The following is a 22,073-nucleotide window of genomic DNA, read 5'->3' on the forward strand; positions in this document are numbered from 1 at the left end:
AATTAATAAAACAGTGATATTGAGAATAAAAAAAAGTATATTGGCCACTGGTAATATACATGTGCAGTTTTCTTTGAATAACCCATATGTTACTACCAGTCCAATTTGAGCTTTGAAGTAATAAAATAGTCTTTGGACTAAAGCTGTATATGTTTTTTATTGCTTGAAATAGATCATAGAATGAAAAAAAGTAATGAACAAGTCAATATAGCAAGTTTGGTTCTGTTATAGGTGTAACACCACTAATTCAGGCCCGGCCAGAAAGTAGTACATATTTAACACAAAATAGTTCCTATGCATGAACATAACTTTCAAAATATTTAGAATATTTTATTAATTTTGGTATCAAATGAAAGCTGCATGACTGGTGATCATTGTAGAACAATTTTTGACTGATAACTTTGAATAATAAAAAAATGGCATGAAATTTAAAAAGGAGGGTACATTTTGCCTTTTTGTCAGATCGGAAGTACCTGTTTTGGTACATCCGAAGTTCTGGGAACCAGTTCTTTCTTATATGCAATGTAAGGTATGTTGATTTTTTCAGTACAGGACACCAGAAGGTGTTGCTTTGACATGCAGTGATTGCCACTTTATTTGAACTTCAAATAAAAGAGGTGTGCCTGCTTGAAACGGAGGAATTTAACATAGAACGCAATGGGACCATGAATTAGTGGTGTACTTCCTATTGTCGGCAAGAATAGGGGCACAATTTGTTCCCATTGGAATCCCAACAGTCTGTTGAAAAACGCGTCCTCCAAACGTAACAAATATGTTGCCAATAATGTCTATTTCAGAGAATTTTTTTTTGAATCGGAGTGATTCTTTATAAAGTAGGATGTATCCCTCCCCATGACAAGATTCTTGTATCTACGTTCGCCATTCTTTTTACTGAAACAAAGTTATACCAACTCTTTCAATTTGTCTTTTAGTTTGGAATGGGGAATGCTTGTGTGAAGTGAAGATAAGTCAAATGTTTAATACTATTGCAAGATGAGAGAGTGTTAGTGCTGGATTTTTTCAGTATCCATATCTGATTCACGCCACCTCTAGAATAGGCAGTTCAACAATAACTTTGGAGCCTTCGATTGATGAAAAAAATAGATGTTAATAATTTAGAAAGAGGTTTCGATGAGCACTTGGAAGACCCAGCAATATACAGTTGTTTGTAAGGACACTTATGTAATTTACTGAGGTATCCAATTCAGTGATGGAAGACCATGTTCTTCGTCTTTAATTGAAATTCCAAAGGAACATAGAACAAACCTATCATTATCCAGGATTTCCTCTTTGGTCTTGAGGGTATATGTTGCGTTCTAAGTGAATTGCAATTGTCAATACCTAATTAATTAATCAAGCTGTTTATGTGATAAAATTTACACAAAAAACGATGTTGTTTGGTGCTTTATCTGCGGGGACAACAACATATTTGTCATGGAGATAGGCCTAGGACAAGTGTTTTACATCATTTGGGTCTTTAAAAATATACGTAGCGTGGGTATTGATGGATCCATTTAGTTTCTTAATTCGGATTTGTATCAACAACCTCACAGTCTTAATCCATGCGGAAAGAGTATCTACTTTCTCGTGTGAAGCCCATTGCCTGGCATAGTCCTCGATTGAATCCATCATTTTTTTAAAGTTGTATTTCAAATTGATGGATTTAGGCTCACGAAATTTCAAACCTTTGGATAACAAATTTTGCAGGGAAGTGTTATTTACAATTTTTAGGTCATGTCAATTGGTAACTAGTACAGGTGCAATTAGGAGGCTTAGACTTGGAAGTTGTTAATGTGAAAACGTGTTTGTTATTGAAAATTTTAGTTGCAATTGGTTTGGTATTCCGTATAGGCATAAGTCTGTGACTTGCAATATCCGAAATGATATTGGTTTGAATGAAGGTTTGTGACAGCGGTTTTTTTCAAACATAAATTGAACAGAGAATGAAGTTTTGAAAGGGGTTAATGAATAAAGTTTCGTGCGAATGTAATGAATACCTAACGGCTTTTGTATAAATGGCAGAAAGTGACTTATACAGACATCATGCAAAGTAGGTGATGTATAGTGACGATATCCATGACTGCGTCTACGTCTAGGGGTAGAGTTGAAAATATTCATCACATTCACCGAGTTGCAGGAAGGACGAGATAGAATACCTTTACCATCATACGTCATTGCAACCATATAGTGTTATAGTTCCTTATTGCCGAATCCAGTAGTCCTTTTCACATCACTTGGCGTCCGTCGTCGTAAGCTTTTACAAAATTCTTCTCCTCTGAAACTACTGGGCCAAATTAAACCAAACTTGAACACAATCATTATTGGGGTATCTAGTTTAAAAATGTGTGGCGTGACCCGGCCAACCAACCAAGATGGCCGCCACGGCTAAAAATAGAACATGGGGGTAAAATGCAGATTTTGGCTTATAACTCAAAAACCAAATTATTTAAAGCAAATCTGACATGGGGTAAAATTGTTTATCAGGTCAAGTTCCATCTGATTGTTTTAGATGAATCGCACAATCTGTTGTTGGGTTGCTGCCCCTGAATTGGTCATTTTAAGGAAATTTTGCTGTTTTTGGTTATTATCTTGAATATTATTATAGATAATGATAAACTGTAAACAGCAATAATGTTCAGCCGAGTAAGATTTAAAGTAAGACATGGTCAGTTGACCCCTTTAAGAGTTATTGTCCTTTATAGTCGATTTTTAACCATTTTTCGTAAATCTTTAAGTAATCTTTTACAAAAATCTTCCCTGAAACTACTGGGCCAAATCAATCTAAACTTGGCCACAATCATCTTTGTGGTATCTAGTTTGAAAAATGTGTCCGATGACCCGGCCAACCAACCAAACTTGAACATAATTATGCTTGTTTATGATCATTAGATAGTATCCAGAAGCAAATTTTATAAAAGAATAAATCCATTTTTTTCCGTATTTTACTTTTAAATGGACTTACTTTTTTCTGCGGGGAAACATTACATTCACTCTGTGGTTAAATTTTTAGAATTTTAATAACTTTCTTAAAATATCCTTGGTTTGTACCAAACTTGGACAGATGCTTGTTTATGATCATAAGATAGTATCCAGAGGCAAAATTTATAAAATAATAAATCCATTTATTCCGTATTTTACCTTTAAATGGACTTAGTTTTTCTGCAGGGAAACATTACATTCACTGTGGTAAAAGTTTTTTAAATTTTAATAACTTTCTTAAGCTATCTTTGGTTTGTACCAAACTTGAACAGATGCTTGTTTATGATCATAAGATAGTATCCAGAAGCAAATTTTATAAAAAAATAAATCCATTTTTTTCCGTATTTCACTTTTAAATGGACTTACTTTTTTTCTGCGGGGAAACATTACATTCACTCTGGTTAAAGTTTTTAGAATTTTAATAACTTTCTTAAACTATCCTTGGTTTGTACCAAACTTGGACAGATGCTTGTTTATGATCATAAGATAGTATCCAGAGGCAAAATTTATAAAATAATAAATCCATTTATTCCGTATTTTACCTTTAAATGGACTTAGTTTTTCTGCAGGGAAACATTACATTCACTCTGTGGTAAAAGTTTTTAAAATTTGAATAACTTTCTTAAACTATCCTGGGTTTGTACCAAACTTGGACAGAAGCTTATTTATGATCATAAGTTGGTAAATTTTGTATAAAGATAACTCCATTTTTTCTGTATTTTACTTTTAAATTAACTTCGATTTTCTTCCAGTTAACATTACATACAGTCTGCAGTTAAAGTTTTCAACACATTTATTAGATTCATTAACTGTCCTAGATTTTTACCAAACTTGGACAGAACCTTCTTACAATCATAGGATAGTATCAAGAGGAATATTTTTATTGATTTTTTGCCTCATTTTTGTTGAGCCTGCGATTTACAGCAAAAGTAGGCGAGACACTGGGTTCCGAGGAACCCTTACAAATTTTAGTCAATTTTTAACAGTTTTCATAAAATTTGTAAATCTTTACTAACTTTTTCCACTGTAACTACTTGGCCAAGTTAATTATAGAAAGAGATAATTGTAAGCAGCAAGAATGTTCTTCTTGTTTTGAGAAGGGGTGGTAGACGGGGATTACACAAGATAATGAGAAGGACGTTAAGATTTCATACTGGACTTAGGATTGTTTATAGTATAAACTACGGTCGAAAGTCATGTGCTTACCGTTTAGTTTATTCTTGGTTTGTGTCTCCTTGTTTGTACTTTCAAATTGGTGTTATTTGGAGAATTTGTGTTAATAAATGTAGAAATTGATATCAAAATAAGACTACATGACGTACTGAACTATAGGTCATCGAAGTGTTTATATTCACACTTTTTTATGCACGGATCTTACAAACTATTCACCAAATGTTATCCGGTCTTCGCACTTAGACAGCCAGCATCATGTGTATAATTTGAGGTTCTACCAATGATAAAGCACATTTCGTACTAGTTAGTTAATCAGGTTTTTGGTTGATTTTGGTGAATTTTAATAAATTTTAAATAAGAAGAAACACAGCAAATATATGATTTGTCTTCAATAGAAATATTCTTAAATGCAAAAAATGTCCATTCTTAATCTAAATTACCTTCACCAATAATGAAAAGATTATTAAAGTTAATTTATAGATGTGCGTATAACTTTGAATATTACTTAATTTACATTTAAAATTCAATTCCATGAGATTTTATCAATTTTCGAAATAAACTGGTCCTGTTCCTCTATTCCAAAAGTAAATTTGTTTCCGTTCCGTTGATCCTTGAAACCTACAAATATTATGGAGAAAGAAAATAGTTATACAAGTGGATATTGGGTTATCTCCCATTGTATATTTTATCTTAAGGTAAATTTCCTCCTAAAGAATATTTCAGGTACACGTCTCACCTTCTTGTAAACATACTAATTTTATTTTATAAGGCATTTTCAAAGGCAGTTAATTTTGCAGCAATAATTTATAGATAAATATACTATTAACTAAAGATAAAGTCATAGGTACCAGACTGAAATAAATGTTGATAGTAGAAATTAGTATTTTACTGAAATTTCTCTTACTAGCAATAGTTTTCAATCTTTTAACAATTTTCGGTTTGCATGGCTATCTATACAAGAAAATTAAAAAAAATATGTAAATGTGTAGGATACTATTCTATCTAAAAAAAAAAGTCTACAGATAAGGAGAAGTTCAAAGATAATAAATGCAAATTAGCCACATATATACATATTTTTAGTGGCATATAATTTTGAATGGTATATTTTAAGATGTTGATTATAATATCTGATTATGTCCAGGCCTTTAATTGCATTTTGTTATAGTAAAACGGTGTTGTTTACTTATATGTCTCCAATTTTATGTCTCATCTTATCTATTTGTATGTTATGTGATGAAACCTCTTCAATTTGAAATAAAATATTCTTATTCCTTGAGTTTTGTAGATTCCACGTACGTCATCATAGACTAAAACACAGTGGATTTGATAGAACAAGTATCACACGCCTTTTCGTGACTTTCCTCCTTTATAGTGTGTTTCTTATAACATTGTGTTAAACTTGGCTGAGGCTTTCCTGGAGTTGTTAAAACTTCTAACCAGTTTAATCGTTAATTTGAAGAAACAAATGATACCTGTATCTGATTCTAAATTTGACCACAACAGAAAGAGTGAAACGCTGACAACTAACGGTCATAAGCCCTTTTCTTGAAGGAATTTCCAACGTATTTATAGTAAAACAGTCTTTTACATATAGGAATTCAGAAAAAAGCTAGAGTGTACACGCTAAAATGTCTTGCTCGCTTTGTATCATGATTAAACATATTTTTAGTCTGTATAATATGAAGGTTATACTATAAATATTACATAAACTTAACATTGCCAAGGTCAGTTAACCCTACCAGACGGGCACGTATACACCTTACAATTATACCATACACAAACATAGTCAGTCTATTGCTTATAGTGTCTGAAAAAAACGACCCCGGTACGAAAATATTAGGCCCAAGTTAGTTTGTGAGCACCATGTAATGATTACATGTTTGTCTGTTGATAATTATAGTATCTGATAAAACAAACATAATTGTAGAAAAAAATATCATGGACCAAATAATCAGGAAAATGAGGTCAAGGTCAGATGAACTCTGCCAGGCTGACATTTTTCTTTTCATACCAAAATATCTAGCATTTTTTTTTGTAGTAAACACTAGTGTGTGTTCAGTGGATACTGAAGCTACTATATGTATTTTTATAGACTTAGTTGGATATAATTCATTATCCTATTGGAGTGGAAGAAATTCAAATTTGATGTCAAAGAGTTTGGAGTCTTTATATATGGAAAGTTTTACGGTTATTGGTGCAATAGATATATTCGTGGTCTTGTGTATTGCAATTTATTTGAATCAGCTTTAAATAGTTCCAAGGAATTTTTACTCCCATCGGAATTTATATTCCCTATAGAATCGATTCCAACGGTATAGAATTTGGCAATTCTCGTCAGAACACAATTCTACACATCCAACAACTACATATTTTTTGTATTCCAGGACAGTCAAGTTCTATCACTTAATGACGGCTCTATCAATTAAGAAGGGTGAAACCTCTATTTGGACTTTATAACCTTTTTACATTTAAAACTGTATGAGTTGATCTGAGTTATTTCAATCTTTTAAAATAGAATATCATCTCTCATGAACTATTTTTACCCCTATTGAATATGTGTTCTTAGTCATTTAAGTGAAAGGACAATAAATAATTCCGTGGTATTTTTGTCATTGTTCGTTTATCTTTCTCTTTAACAAGACGACAGATCCTCGGTCTCATGTTTCTGATAATAATGCATTTCCTCGTTCACTACATGCTAACAAAACACGTTATTTCTCACGAGTACCGTTACAGGCTTATTTCGCTTGCAGGTCAAACACAATGTCCGCCCAGGTCTCCATTATAATGCTGCAGATTGAACTGACAGAATACAAGACGAGAATGGATAATTGTTGTCCATTCATGTAAACAGAAATAATAATCAGATAGTTATAAATACCGTATAACAAGGTCATAAAGTTGACCATGTATACAGATCTGTATAACATATTCATTGGCAACATGCTTCTAATGATTAATTATTTCTAGAATAAAGATTTTAGAAAGAAAGGCTAAAATTAAAATTCAAGACACTTCTAAATATAAAGAAATGTGCACCAGTGTTCTAGCTAGTTGTGTGTTTTATGTTATCGATTGTATTTGTCTGAATAGAAAAATAGAATTTTATTTCTGAATGTTTAAAAAGACCATAGAAATCCATTTAGCAAAAGTGTGGCTAATGGGGGCGCATTGCATTTGAGAATTGTGTTTTATCAAGGTTTTTGTCGAGCCTGCAACTTTTGCTGCAGAAAGCTTGACATAGGGATAGTGATCCGGCGGCGGCGGCGTTAGCTAACTTCTTAAAAGCTATATATTTTAGAAGGTAGAAGACCTGGATGCTTCATACTTTGTATATAGATGCCTCATGTTACGAACTTTCCGTCAGTCACATGTCCAATATCCTTGACCTCATTTTCATGGTTCAGTGACTACTTGAAAAAAAAGTTAAGATTTTTTGTAATGTTAAATTCTCTCTTATTATAAGTAATTGGATAACTATATTTGGTATGTGCGCACCTTGCAAGGTCCTCATGCCCGTCAGACAGTTTTCACTTGACCTCGACCTCATTTCATGGATCAGTGAACAAGGTTAAGTTTTGGTGGTCAAGTCCATATCTCAGATACTATAAGCAATAGGGCTAGTATATTCTACGTATGGAAGGACTGTAAGGTGTACATGTCCAACTGGCAGGTGTCATCTGACCCTGACCTCATTTTCATGGTTCAGTGGTTATAGTTAAGTTTTTGTGTTTTGGTCTGTTTCTCTTACACTTTATGCAATAGGTCTACTATATTTGACGTATGGAATGCTTGTAAGGTGTACATGTCTAGCGGGCTGATGTCATTTGACCTTGACCTCATTTTCATGGTTCAGTTGTTATAGTTAAGTTTTTGTGTTTTTGTCTGTTTTTCTCATACTTTATGCAATAGGTCTTCTATATTTGTTGTATGGAATGATTGTAAGGTGTATATGTCTAGCGGGCAGATGTCATTTGACATTCTCATTTTTATGGTTCAGTGGTTATAGTTAGATTTTTTAGAGTTTTGGTCTTTTTATCTAATATTATATGCCAAAGGTCAACTATATTTGGTGTATGGAAATATTTTATGATGTATAGGTCAGTCCCGCACATTTTATTTGACCATGACCTCAATTTCACGGTTCATTGCACAGTGTTAAGGTTTTGTGTTTTGGTCTATTTTTCTTTAACTATAATTAATAGGTCAACTATATTCAATGTGTGGTAGCATTGTTAGCTGTACATGTCTGCCTGGCATGGTTCATCTGACCTTGACCTCATTTTCATGGTTCATTGGTCTTTGTTTAGCTTTCTTGGTTAATGTTAATTTTATGTGACAGTTGTAATAAAGCTTTATATTTAGGACTATTAACATAGTATCAATGATTAGTAAAGAAGGCGAGACATTTCAGTGTGTGCACTCTTGTTACCATTACTTGTATGGTTTTATGCATGTCAACGCAAATAAAAGTTTTAGTTTTTGGCGTAAATGAAGGATTTGTTCGGCGCAAATGAAATGCCAATTGGCGCAAAAGCAAAGCACCTGCTAATGGGACATGAAGAATTGGAAGAGTTAATCAACTCCTTTCCATTTGAATATCTATTTGTGAAATAACAATAGGTACGAAATAAAGCTCGAAGCTCAAAGTACTGAATCTGCTTGAAATGACATTATGGTGTCTAACACTCTAATATCAGTGGCAGTACTTCGGAGTGGATTTTAAACAGCAAAGTAATAAAATACAAGCAAACATGATTAATTTCGATGTCTTTACAACACTAAAGCACTCACAGACTCTAGTATAACATTCACAAAAGGGCTTTCATGAAGTACCTTTGCCAGTAACACTAAATAGTATTCATCTACATAATTTCAGTAAATCTAGCTAAAATATAGATATAATCGGTTTAAGTTATACTCATATGACGAACACACGAGTTCCTGTATATGTTTGAATATTTTAAACAGATTAATTTCCAGTGTAACTATTTTGGAAGGCAATGCAATCATTTACTTCCAGTCTATAATAATCTGTTCAGGAACCTAGTCAATATTAGCTTTAGTAGTATAGCTTTATGAGAATGAGATGCTGATGGCGGATCTTTGTTATCTCTCATTCCACCTCCAGATGTGTTTTGTGTTGTTGATTTACTGTCTCTGTATTGTGTACCATCATCTCCTTCGTTCGAATACGGATCACAGCAACCCTCTTTACATAAAGAATTCGATCGATTCCAGTTTGCTTATCTTTGAAAATATGAACAAATATACCAACACATTGATTTAGTATTATTCTTAGAGAGTTCTTAAATAATTGTTCGGATTACAACATTTTTAATATAGTATATATAGGGTTAACGTAAGTCAAAAGGTCACAATTTAAATATGCTTGGAGGCAACAACAACAAACATATAAAATGTAAGGCTAAATACACTGCTGATGTAACAAAATCTTGAAATTTTACTGGGTTTTTTTTTCTTATGAGAAAGAAATGATTCAGTTCAAAACATATGGTAGCGGCTGTTCGGCGCAGTGAAGAACTGATTAATATGAAAACTGTTGATGACGAATTTTTGAAATCTGTCGCAAAGAAAACCACAAACTTTGATGATTTAATTCAATTTATTTAATTTTTATGTATTTAAAATACATATATACACATCGAGTGATTAATTTTGAAAGTATGTCAACTTTTTAATCGTGGGAATTGGCTTTTAATCTGGAATTGAATATGTTAAATAGCGTGACAAACTCAGTAGAAAATGCATTAATCCTTCGTCCTTCAAATCTCTTTCTAATAACTTTTTTCTTATATGTGCCAAGTGATATCATAATTATGTCTTGAGAAAATAATTCATATAAACTGTGTGCACCGTGGGTGTGTATATTAAATAGATTAGCAGAAAGAAAAAAATCACTTCACAATTCTATGCTATATCGTTCTTTAAGTCAGTGTTTTTAAGATATGAAATTATTACCATCTGTTTTAGATTCATTTCGTTTTTTCTTTGGATAAAAGTTGAACGGGTAAGTGTGATTTTGTAACAGCACACAATTTGATTTAAAACATTTAAATTTATTATTGATTTTGTGATATTGTGATATTATTTTATATTATTCATACGATAAAGAAGATAACATCTCCAATTGAAATCACATAAAATGTATTTTTACATTTGTAAATTGTACCGGTAACAGTTTGTAACAAAGTACGTAAGGAAGTAAAAAGGATTAAAAAAATACTTAAATGTTCAATCTTAAGAAGTTTCGGTTTAAAAGAATTTAAAATATCTAAAACGCGTTTTTATCACAAAAAAGTAAGTCTCCTTTGACCTGGAAGATTGCAGTATGTATATTTTTTACAAATGACATAAGTTTCTATATAGATAGGTAATTTTTGATTATTTGTGTTATTTTTACCTGATATTTTTTTGTCATGAATATTCAATATTTGATTCAGTACTTGATAACAATTGACATCTTTTATGTATAGAAATGTTCAATCATAACATACGTAAACAAACCATGTTATTATTACTTATGATATTAGACAATTACATTTGTATAATTAGTAATAAATATAGGTATATGCAAGTCGAGTAGGCGGAGCTTACACACAGGTAAACGTATTGTTAGACAAGCCTTCCAAATGGGTGACATCACATCTACAGGTATTGAACACAAATCCACCGTCAGCTGACTTCAACAAAAGTTCTCATTTTAAAACTCTTGACAATGAAAAGGAAATACTGGTTTGAACATTGAGTTAATATTGTGTACCTGTATTAAATTAGATTCTCAAACATAAACTCCGGAGGAAAGTTACAGGTAAGACAAATATTCTGATCAATTGAAGTTATCGATACACATAATATATCTGGTGTGTATTCCACCGACACGTTGTTGGGAGATATTTCAATAGTAAATGTTGTTATCTCCTAATGTAAAAATAGGAAGCTATTTCCTGTGCTTCCAACGAGGCAGTACTGATAACGATGTCATTTTTTTCAGGTTCACTTTGGCAGTAAATTAACAAAAGACGTGAGTAAATCATACAGACTCTCAACATTTCACGGATTATTATACGGACCTACAAATATTGTGACGGAAGACTTTAGCTTCTTTGTTTGTCAACATCCGTTCGGCCTTCCTGTATTCATTTATTATTAAAATTATCACGTATGAAATATTCATTATCTTCTGAAGAAAGACAAGACGTATATTACTCGAAGGAAAGTTATACAAAACGAGACCAATGTCAGTGGATGTCCTACCCCCGAATACGGGACACAATATTAATTCATACCCTGTGACAGTAAACGATACAAGACCTCGACACATTGACAGTCGGGCCAGGAGAAAGTTAGCAGACCCTAATAATAGGATAAATATGGTCCACTTTGATCCGAACTACATCATCTATGATTCAACTACAGACACTACGTACCTCAGAGGAAGACTTCTTGGCAAGGTAGGTGATGTTTATCATACATGTCAATACGAAAGAATAAAAGAAATGAAGGAAACAGTTTGAATAAGCATGATTTAAAATCTAGTTTTATCCTAACATGGGATATAATATCAAATTTTAAAAAATCATTTCAGAATGACTGGATTTTGGTTCATTAATGACCAGGTTCGCGTAAAATTGACCATTTCCCCTTTTGAAGAATTATGGTCATATATGCATTGCAGCTAGGCTTTGGAAGCTTAAAAATTTAAGTAAAAGTAGTTTTACCTATGTTGAATTACCATTATTATATTATACCAAGGAGGTTATAACCTCATAACCTCCTTGTTTATACAAAAACGTTAAATCTAAACATATATGGCTATATTTATACTCTTTAGACCCCACCAATGTTGAAATCAATGGAAAACTTCCTTTTAAACCCTCTTATTGATGGGATAAATTTATACATACATGACAAAGAGTTCAAATGGAACTCTTGCAAAACTGGGTTTATCTAATGATAGACATGATGAAATTCAGACTTTTAGTTGAAGTTTAATTTATGACTTTATACTGAGTTCAGTGTTTTTTAATGTTACCTAATGTAATATTTCTAAAGACGTGTATATTGCACCCTGTAAAGTATATCTATCTTACATAACAGAAAACACATATACCTACGGCAGTGCGATTGATTAACATCGATCATTGTGTGTCAGACAGGTGTCCGATAGGTCTCCATGGGTTCTCATAAGGGGTTACTGAGCAAAGCATTGGGTTGCTGGGCTTTTCAATGCGAAGGACTCCTTAGGGAAATGTATAAATAATATCTTTACTTGTGGAAATAAATGAACTGATAAAAAAGGCAAACCAACTAATATTCTGGGTCTTCTGTTTGTTCTTCCTTAAGCTACTGAATCCTGAAAAGTTATTTTAACATTTACTGTGAAACTGACAGGAGGTTGTGGGATGTAAACACAATGGAAAGTTTCCTACATGTACATGTCCCCACATATGTTTAAAGGAAATGTTTGTAAATATTATGTACGTAATGATTTTTCATTTTTTACAAATTTTACATGTCTCGGTTGGAAACCTGTGTTGTACTTTCAGACGTATTACAAAAAATTATGTAGTTTTATAAAGGTTATGTAATACCTTTTGGACAGGTTTCTAACTTCTTGGTTAGTTTTATCAGTCACATAATACAGTATTATATGTCTCTAGTTTTATTGACTGTAATATTACATACACACATTTAATAGGTTCGAAAAAGTCTGAAAATGATAAATCAGATATATATGTTTTTATTCAATTATAGTAATTTTAATTTTATGATTCAGGGTGTTTAATTTGACTTGTAAACAGATTGTTAAAGAGCTTGTAAACAGATTGTTAAAGAGATCATTTACCCCATGGGATCCACACCTTTTCATGCTATAGAAAAACATGTCATTGCGTTATCCCTAATTTTAACACATTATTTCATTTTTCCTGAGGGTTATTGTAAACATAGATTGTCTGAAGGTGAAATGTTTTTCTTTGTAATGAAGTAATTATTGACATTGAACCAAGATGTCTACCTTTTTTACCTGTCTTTTCACCATGCCGTTAATTTAATTATCTGAACAAGAACCTTATATCACCTCCAAAGACAACAATGACCCAAAAGATAATACTGTTATTATTATACACATTAGAATAGTAATCTTCCAAACCAATACGTCCATCAGGTATGTGTTGGCCTGTCCAGATTTAAGGTGGCTTTTTTGGGCTGAATTAGAGTACATTCTAGCTTATTAGTGATTCGCATATTTGGATAGATTATACTGGTGCATGTGTCCAAAATAATTTGTGCTCTTAGTTTAATTCTACCTTCTGGTTAATTTTAATTAAGAATTTCACATAATTGAATGTTATTTTGGGGGCAAGATTTTACAGAAAGTGGACCGGTAACTATTTAATTATTGACCATATGGATTATGCATTCCTACAGAATTAAAATAAAAAGTTAATACACAATGTGAGCCATGAAGGAAATATGTGGTATTTAAACATTTGAAGAGTTTTGTAAACCATTTAATTCCATCTATATTATCCCTATAAAATAATCACTTGGACAAACCACCTCCAAATCTAAGTTGTCAATGTAACCGGGGTATGTCAGTCTAATCGATACAGGATATCCATTCAAAATTCTGACTCATTCACTAAAATTTAAATTAAATACAGGTCAAGAACCCATTGGATTTTTTATCCAATAACCTACTTTGACGGCAGATATTGCTGGGCGTATTTACTATTTTTACAATTTCCGATCTTTTATTACAATTTTCTCACATTTGATATTCAGAATTATTGAAAGTGGCCTTTCTCTTATTGTATAACAACATATTCAGGTGTTACACAAAGAAAAAGCGAAAAGTGAAAACATTTGATTTGTAAAAAGATTTCAGACCACAAATGACAAACTTCCTTGATGACAGATGTATAAATCCGTCCACAAAATATAATTAAGATATATACCCCAAACAAGTTGACAGAGTTCACTGGTTCCATCCAAAGCATCGTCGAGATGTATTGTTCTTGTGAAACGAAGGAGTTAGACAATATACTAATGTGAAGCGGTAGGGTTGTCACGGTGGTGTCGGGTTCCTTCTGAAGGATAACATGACTAATCGAACATTCCTTAACTTGGTGCTGACAATAGGGAGGTCTAAAATCGCACGTTAGAGAGAACAATGTTCATCAAGTATTGAAAAATTACCTCTTATTCACGCCTGGTAAACCATCTAATCTCAACCAAAATGTTGAGACGGAAAAAAGTATTCTGGCACTTCCTGTTGAGTCTTTCTGGTTCAAAATATTCAAAATAAACATAGGGCAGGTCGACTTTTCGTCAATTTACTGAAAATCAATGACTTTTTTGTAAAATAGGAGAATGTCATGCCATAGATAAATGATAATTGTAGCTAATATGTTTCTGTTTGGTTCAAAATATCTGAAATTGAAGTCACAATCACTTTTCTCCTACATGCCTACGGATTATCATGTTGACTTTCTTTGAATCTGATAAAACTGCTATGGTTTTAATGACCTAGCAAGAAAATATGTCAATTATTTGTGTTTTTGTTTATGCTTTACGATAACCACGTCTGTTAATTGCAAAAACATTTTTTGTCAAGCCTATTCTAAGCAGGAAAATGAAAAATTCTAAATGGTTGAGATATAAAGGTACTGGTTGAGTCTTTCTGTCACAATGTTGAGTCTTTCTGGTTATTTTGTGTCATAAAGTATATCATTGTTAAAATATGGGCGCTGAGGTTTCAAAGTTCAAATTAACTACGACTAGCAATCCAACACGCGTGCAATATTACTATATAAAGACAAAAACTGCTAAAACAGCTATGCTAAAGTTTAATCTAAATAATTAGATGTAATTTCTAATTGTAAAAATAAAGTTTTTTCCCAAAATGAACAACGAAACTATATCAGTGAGCGGTACTATTCGAGTTTACCTTTTTGCGGTTAACCTGATATATGTTTTCTGTATGTGGTAAGTTAAAATCTAAATACCGATACAATTTCTAGAATTGCCGATAGAAAAATGTATGCTTTATAAGTATAAATAAGATTATTTTATAATATTTATTTATTATTATGTTTTTATTTAGATGATTTCGATTCCTAACTGTAACAGACTTTATTTAATGTCGAAAATGCTTACAAGAAAGAAAATAGTTACAAACTAAACAATCCAACTTTTCGAACCCTTAAAGGCTTTTCTAGGTTTAATTTTTCATACAGGATAACTTCATAATGGTGGTGATAATCTAATTGTCAGTAAAATATGTAATTTATGTCATTAAAAAATAACGATTTTGAAACTGCTTTGCGCAAGTACTATATAAAGTGACGTTCAACTTAGTGTAATCGCATGCATTGTATTGAAATGATTATAACTTAGATTGTTTGTTCACAACTGCATTCAGAGCACATCCTTAATATTTGGTAATATTCAGCCTCATTTATAGTATAATTCAGGCCCCGTCACACTAGGCCATGCATGATCGCACGACGATCTCTATAATGCTTTTGACGATTGTACTGCGATTGTGTAGATCGCAATCGCAGTATTGTCGTGGTACGGTCTTGAGGTCTTGCAGTTCGTATTGAGAGTAGCCAACATGTTCAAAACAATCGTGATATGTCGTTGCGAAATCATGTCTAAGTAGGAGCGCGTTAATGTCGTAGTCCACAAAGATTGCTGTGCCATCGTATCTTGAGCGCGATTCAAGTCGCAGACACATGTACTTCGCTACGATATAACGTCGATGTTACTATACTACCTTAGTACACACACTAGACTATACCTTAATAACGCGACACAATCACTACGACTATTCTACGGTTATGCTTAGCTGTTCAAGACCGCATCCTTTACAAAAGTCGATTCTAGTACGATCAAGCCCGGTGTCCTCATCACGGTCTTTTTAAGACCTGACTAAGATCATATTACTACGACGATTTCCAGCTCTATAGTCGTGCTCATTGTCATTTTCACATAAAGACATAAAAGCTATCCAGGTTTTGTTTGTATGTATTTTGGACCTCATGTCTCTTTTTTCCAATGGGCCCAACCATGCATTACACATTTCATTGTGTCGTTTCCACTGTCTTTCATTAAAACATCGTTACTTAATCTACATTGACCAGCAATATGTTGTGATTCAGGTTGGATTGGTCGGTCCAACATTTTTAATGGATCAGGCGGATAACGCCCGAGGACCTCCGTCTCTACCACTATATATATATTACTACTACTTCTACTAGTATGTTTTTGTTCCAATGATACAGAAATAGGCTAAACATATGTGTGTGTGTGTGTGTGTGTGTGTGTGTGTGTGTGTGTGTGTGTGTGTGTGTGTGTGTGTCTATGCTTAGCATGCAAGTTCTGCTTAAACTGTGGTCACACTTTACCAGATAGCTCCAACGGACACCGAAAGGATGGACAAAACTTTTCAATTTACACCATTTTCATCCGTTAGGAGTCCGCGATGTAATGAACAAATTAAAAGGACGTGTAGTATGTCAAAAAAGTGGTAGGGGTGAAAAAGAAATAAGAAAACAAATGTCAGAATAAAAAGCCAATAACTTTGCCTGATCATGATTTAGAAGATCATATAAAAAAGAAGATGTGGTATGATTGCTAATGAGATAACTCTCCACAAGAGACCAACATGACACAGAAATTAACAACTATAGTAACCATACAGCCTTCATCAATGATCAAAGCCCATACCGCATACATACAGTCAGCTATAAAAAGCCATAAATATTCATGTTACTAAAGAAAACCAACATACCAATAATTGTTTTTTCTGACGCGATTTTCAATTGGTATGTATCCGTTTTATAATCAATTATCGTTCTGTTATCCTTCTGTTCACGTCCGTCTCACATCCGGTTTATCCTTTATATGTCCGGAAAATTCCGTTAGTGAACCTGTCTACCGGACCTCCAACGGATGTATAACGGACAAGTAACAGATACAAAACGAACACTGAACGGACGAATATTGTAAAAAAAAAATCCGACGAGTCCGTTCACAGGTTTTTAACATGCTCAATTTTTTCCACCGGACCAACCGGACGTCGACTGATAAAGTGGATACTGAACGAAATGAAACAGATATTAACGGACGTCTAACAACACTCGTTTCACGGAACGGACGGATTGAAAAAAAAATTATCCGTTCGGCCTCCGTTCGCGCTATCTGGTAAGATGTGACCGGAGATTTAAGCACATGTTACACCTTAACGGATAGCACAAACGGACGCCGAACGGATTACTTTTTACAATCTGTTCATGACCGTAAGACGTCCGCTCTTTTTCGTTTCATGTCCGTTCAACATCCGTGATATTCATCAATGTCCCTTCTACATCTGTGATATCCATCAATGTCCCTTCCATATCTGTGATATCCATCAATGTCCCTTCTGTCCGGTGGACAATTTCGAGCATGTTCAAAACTTTGAATTGACGGACATTCAACGGATGAAGTGTCCGTTGTACATCCGGTAGTCGTCTGTTTTTTACGGATGTGCATGCGTTCTTAAAAAGTGACAAATCTTAACTGCGGGATAATACCTTGTATACTATAAATATATATATATATATATATATATATAAATGAAGCATGATTGCCAGTGAGACAACTCTTCACAAATGACCAAACAGACACAGAAATTAACAACTATAGGTAACCGTACGGCCTTCAACAATGAGCAAAGCCCATACTGCATGATAGTCACCTATAAAAGGCCCCGAAATGACAATTGTAACGAAAATACTAACGGCCTTATTCATATATAAAAAAAATGAACGAAAAACAAATATGTAACACATAAACAAACGACAACCACTGAATTACAGGCTCTTAACTTGGTACAGACACATACATACATATTGCGGGGTTAAACATGTTAGCGGGATCTCAACCCTCCCCTAACATTGGACAGTAGAATAACAGAACAACATAGGAACAAACTATAAAAATAAGTTGGAAAATGCTTAATTCGTCAGATGGACAAAAAAATACAAGTGGACGTATATATCAATTTCATTTCAAAAGCACACACGTGTCAATCTAGTACAAAGGAGGGTTTATGTTCATATAACATTTATGTTTACATTTCATGTACTCGTCCTGCATATGCATTTAGTTAGACAATGAGTATTTTAATGACTCATTAAAACATCAATAATACAATCTGCACAGTTTTTCTCCTGTTCATGTTGATTATAAACAAAGAAAAAACGTAATAGAAAAATAACTGACCCACTGACATTTTTCTTTGTGAAATTGCTACCAGTTGATATATAATTTGACTAATCTATCATGAATAAAGAAACCCATTTATGCGGTACGTCTATGTATTCTTTCCTTTACCACGGTATGAGGCAGTATAAAGGTCTAGTGTTGAAGATTCAGAGTTAAGCACTGATTATGTAAATATAGCACAGGGGATGCAAATTGTCCAGTTTTAAAACTCAGTTCTGTAATTAAAGTTTAGAACTGATGTAAACCCCAGCACTGAGAAGGTAAAGTATAACGATGTAGATTTTGAAAAGCTAGCTATTGAGATGTCAGGTTAAGCTATGTATGAATAAATTCTAGCGCTGGAGATATCAATTACAATATTATTGACTTTATAGCTTCTGTGCAAAACTGCTTCTCAAACGCTGGACTATTAATCTTCAGAGCTAGATTATTAATCTCCAGCGCTAGACTATTAATCTTCAGCGCTAGAATATTAATCTCCAGCGCTAGAACTTTAATACAGAAAAAACACAGCTATTCACTATTCACTACCAGTATTCACTTTATTACAACCAAATGTCTCTTAGGAATTTGTTGACATAACTATACAGACACGATAAAAAAATGACAGTTGAAAAAGACAAGATTAAAATGACAGTTGAAATGTCAAACAGTATACGGCAAGTTTAGGAGTTTTGGCGGTTGTACATTTTTTTTTATGTATAATTGATACTTAGCTAGTTGAAAATTTCAATCACCAGAAGATCTCAACATTGTTCCAGAATATCTCAACCGATACCAGAAAATCTCAACATGATCTGCTTTATAACATATTTAGCTTAATGAAATTATATTAGTAAAGAAAAAGTGCAAACTGTAATTTTATGTTTATAAGGTTTTAGAAAAATACTAATTTACTGATATATACGTAAGTTTTATCAATGATTTCACTGTCATTTTGTCAATAGCTGAGTGCACTGGCCACATTTACCTGCAGGAGAAAAGTCATTCCGATGTCATTTGAAATCATATTGGTCCGTGTTATACACGAAACAAATCCTAATTCAATTATCTATGGCATGACATTCTCCTATTTTACAAAAAAGTCATCGATTTTCAGTATTTTGACGAAAAGTCGACCTACCCTATGTATATTATGAATATTTTGAACCAGAAAGACTCAACAGGAAGTGCCAGAATATTTTTTTCCGTCTCAACATTTTGGTTGAGATTAGATGGTTTACCAGGCGTGTTATTTATGTTTACATACCAAAAAATTAAATATGTCTTTTAAACTACGTCGGTGTTCGCCAAAACCAATACACATGTAATTAACCCCGTCTTTTTCTCTTGATATTCATCAGTAAATTGTCCAACAAGAACCAAATAAATGATTTTGATTACTAGTTTTAAATTTCATAGATGAAAAGTTTGATTTTGAACGATTGCGTGCTATTGCAATAATCATGATAATATATGTTTTGTGAAACTTTATTCCACAAAAAGACTTACAAGTTAGCTCAGGGTTTTGAGGACAACATTAGTTTATTTAGTGACAGTTGATTGCTTTGACATCTCAGGTTAAATCTTGCTTCTTGATTGAATATTAGAATAATTAAAAAAAATGTTAGATATGTATTTTCATTTAAAGATCTGCAAGCTCGTCGTTTTTCATTACTCCTCATCACAAGTGACTATAAAGATGAATCAAATACTTTACTTAGTGGAGATTTTCTTTGATTATCTGTTATCAACTTCTGGTTTCTCTGATTTTATGGCAGAGTGAGAAAGCGATGATAAAAATTATCTCGAATATCGAACGAAACCTAAGAGGCTTCTGATAACGGATTGTTTATTTCAGCCTTCCCAATTCGGTGTATCAAGTGGGACACCTGCTTTTTATGGTCCTATAACTATCAGAATGCATGCATAAATTCGATTTATTGAGATAAATGCGACGATAGTCTTTATCTGTTAGACCTTTCTTATATAGAGCAATCTTACATGTTAATTGTACTATAAAGGGTACTCGAACTTCACTTCAATTTTCTAAATGCTGATCACACAAGTTTTCAAACAGAGACGTACACAGCTGAGATTTAGAAATTTGACACTCTTAAACTGATATATGAACATCATCGCTTATTAGGGGAGATTATGCTTGATGATCGGATAAAGTGACTTCATTATTAAACATTATTATCAATTCCATTAACTGTCCACATTAAAAACCCAATGCAAAGATTACTTAGGCCTTTTAAAGTATATTGTACAGTTTTAGCACATACAACATCGTCATAACATTTCTGGAATGTTAACTCTGAAAATTAATTAAGAAATAATTAATATTTTGTTCGACTTAACCGTCTTTGTCCTGGGGCCTGCTTTCAGTTTTGGCTTTCAATAAGTTGTTTAAAATGTTGATAGATTAAGGGAATTAAAGTAAAACACAATTTAATCGTGTTATTTTCGCAGACGATTCCTTTGTTCATACTTTGAAACACGTGTTTTTCTTAAAGATTTTGAATACTTAATTATACAAATTATGTGGCATTTCTTTAGATGGATAGTATTGAAGGATATTCTGTCAAAAAACATTTTACGACATGCTAGTTTCGCACAGGAAAGGCATACATTTTATACACAATTAAAACATTTAGTACTATAGCCCGAAATTTACCAGTGGGAATGTTTGATAATTTATGACAAAAGTATTTGGTTTTAGTGTAACAAATGTAAATTATGTTGATAAAAATTCTGTCAATTAGTAAGAATGTGCACATACAACATATTTAAGACCAAACAAAATAGTTAAGTTTTCGTTAAAATCCCAAGAAAACATTTAAAAAATAAATCCAAAGATTATCTAAAGAATATGCTTCAGCTTACTTATTCAAGTCAATGAATTTATGACGATACCCAATGTAGGGCCTTTCCACTCATTTGTTGATACTTGTAAGTATTTTCAGACAAGCATATTGCCCGCTGTAAAATGCAGATATTGGCTTAATCTAATTGTATTATGAGTATTGTAACTATTTTAACAATCATTTAGATGATGAACAGCAATACAAGCGCGCGTTTAGCTCCAATAAGTTTTAACGTATCCACTGTGAATAGTGTGATGCCTGTAGAATATGTAGTTTTGTTGATTTGATTCGTTGAAGTACGAGGTTATGTTTTTGTTTCGTTTTATCTTTATGTTTCACACACATACAGTTATCTTTTATCATTTACGTTAGATTTATCAACCATCTTATCATATTCAGGAAAAACTAGGTCAAAATCTAAAAAAAACATGTGTTTTGAGAATTATACAGAAAAGTATGCACCACAGGAATCTGCTTGAATTTCTTTGTCTGTAATAAGGTTGTCTGTGGGAAAATTTTCATTCATAAAATAAGTCGCAAAAAATAACAATAATAAACTAAGAGAAGATTTATGATGGAAGAACACAGGATGTAATATCAGTAGTTTTGACTTTGAGCTGCGCTAAAATGACTTTAAAATTGTAATTTGGTAAACAGTTTAAAATTATACAGGTTTAAAAAATAGGCTATATAGATAAAATGGCGAACTTTAGCTTCTAAGTCTTAATCGCTGTCCATATTTTTTTTAAACTATTAGCTGAGCTGATTATC

At 32.8% G+C, this 22,073-nt stretch overlaps 1 protein-coding gene across 1 annotated transcript in view; it reads left to right on the top strand.

The window, feature by feature from the left end:
* Nucleotides 1-10,775: 10,775 nt before the first annotated feature.
* The window catches only part of LOC134694021 (serine/threonine-protein kinase PLK1-like), a 29,423-nt gene continuing 18,125 nt past the window's right edge, over nucleotides 10,776-22,073 (top strand). Inside the window, exons 1-2 of the mRNA XM_063555025.1 lie at nucleotides 10,776-10,984; nucleotides 11,168-11,627. Coding sequence (XP_063411095.1) covers nucleotides 11,412-11,627 — 216 coding nt within the window. The 5' untranslated portion in view covers nucleotides 10,776-10,984; nucleotides 11,168-11,411. The remainder of the gene's footprint in view (nucleotides 10,985-11,167; nucleotides 11,628-22,073) is intronic.

This window comes from Mytilus trossulus, chromosome 1 (genome assembly GCF_036588685.1).
Source record: "Mytilus trossulus isolate FHL-02 chromosome 1, PNRI_Mtr1.1.1.hap1, whole genome shotgun sequence".
NCBI classification, from domain to species: domain Eukaryota; kingdom Metazoa; phylum Mollusca; class Bivalvia; order Mytilida; family Mytilidae; genus Mytilus; species Mytilus trossulus.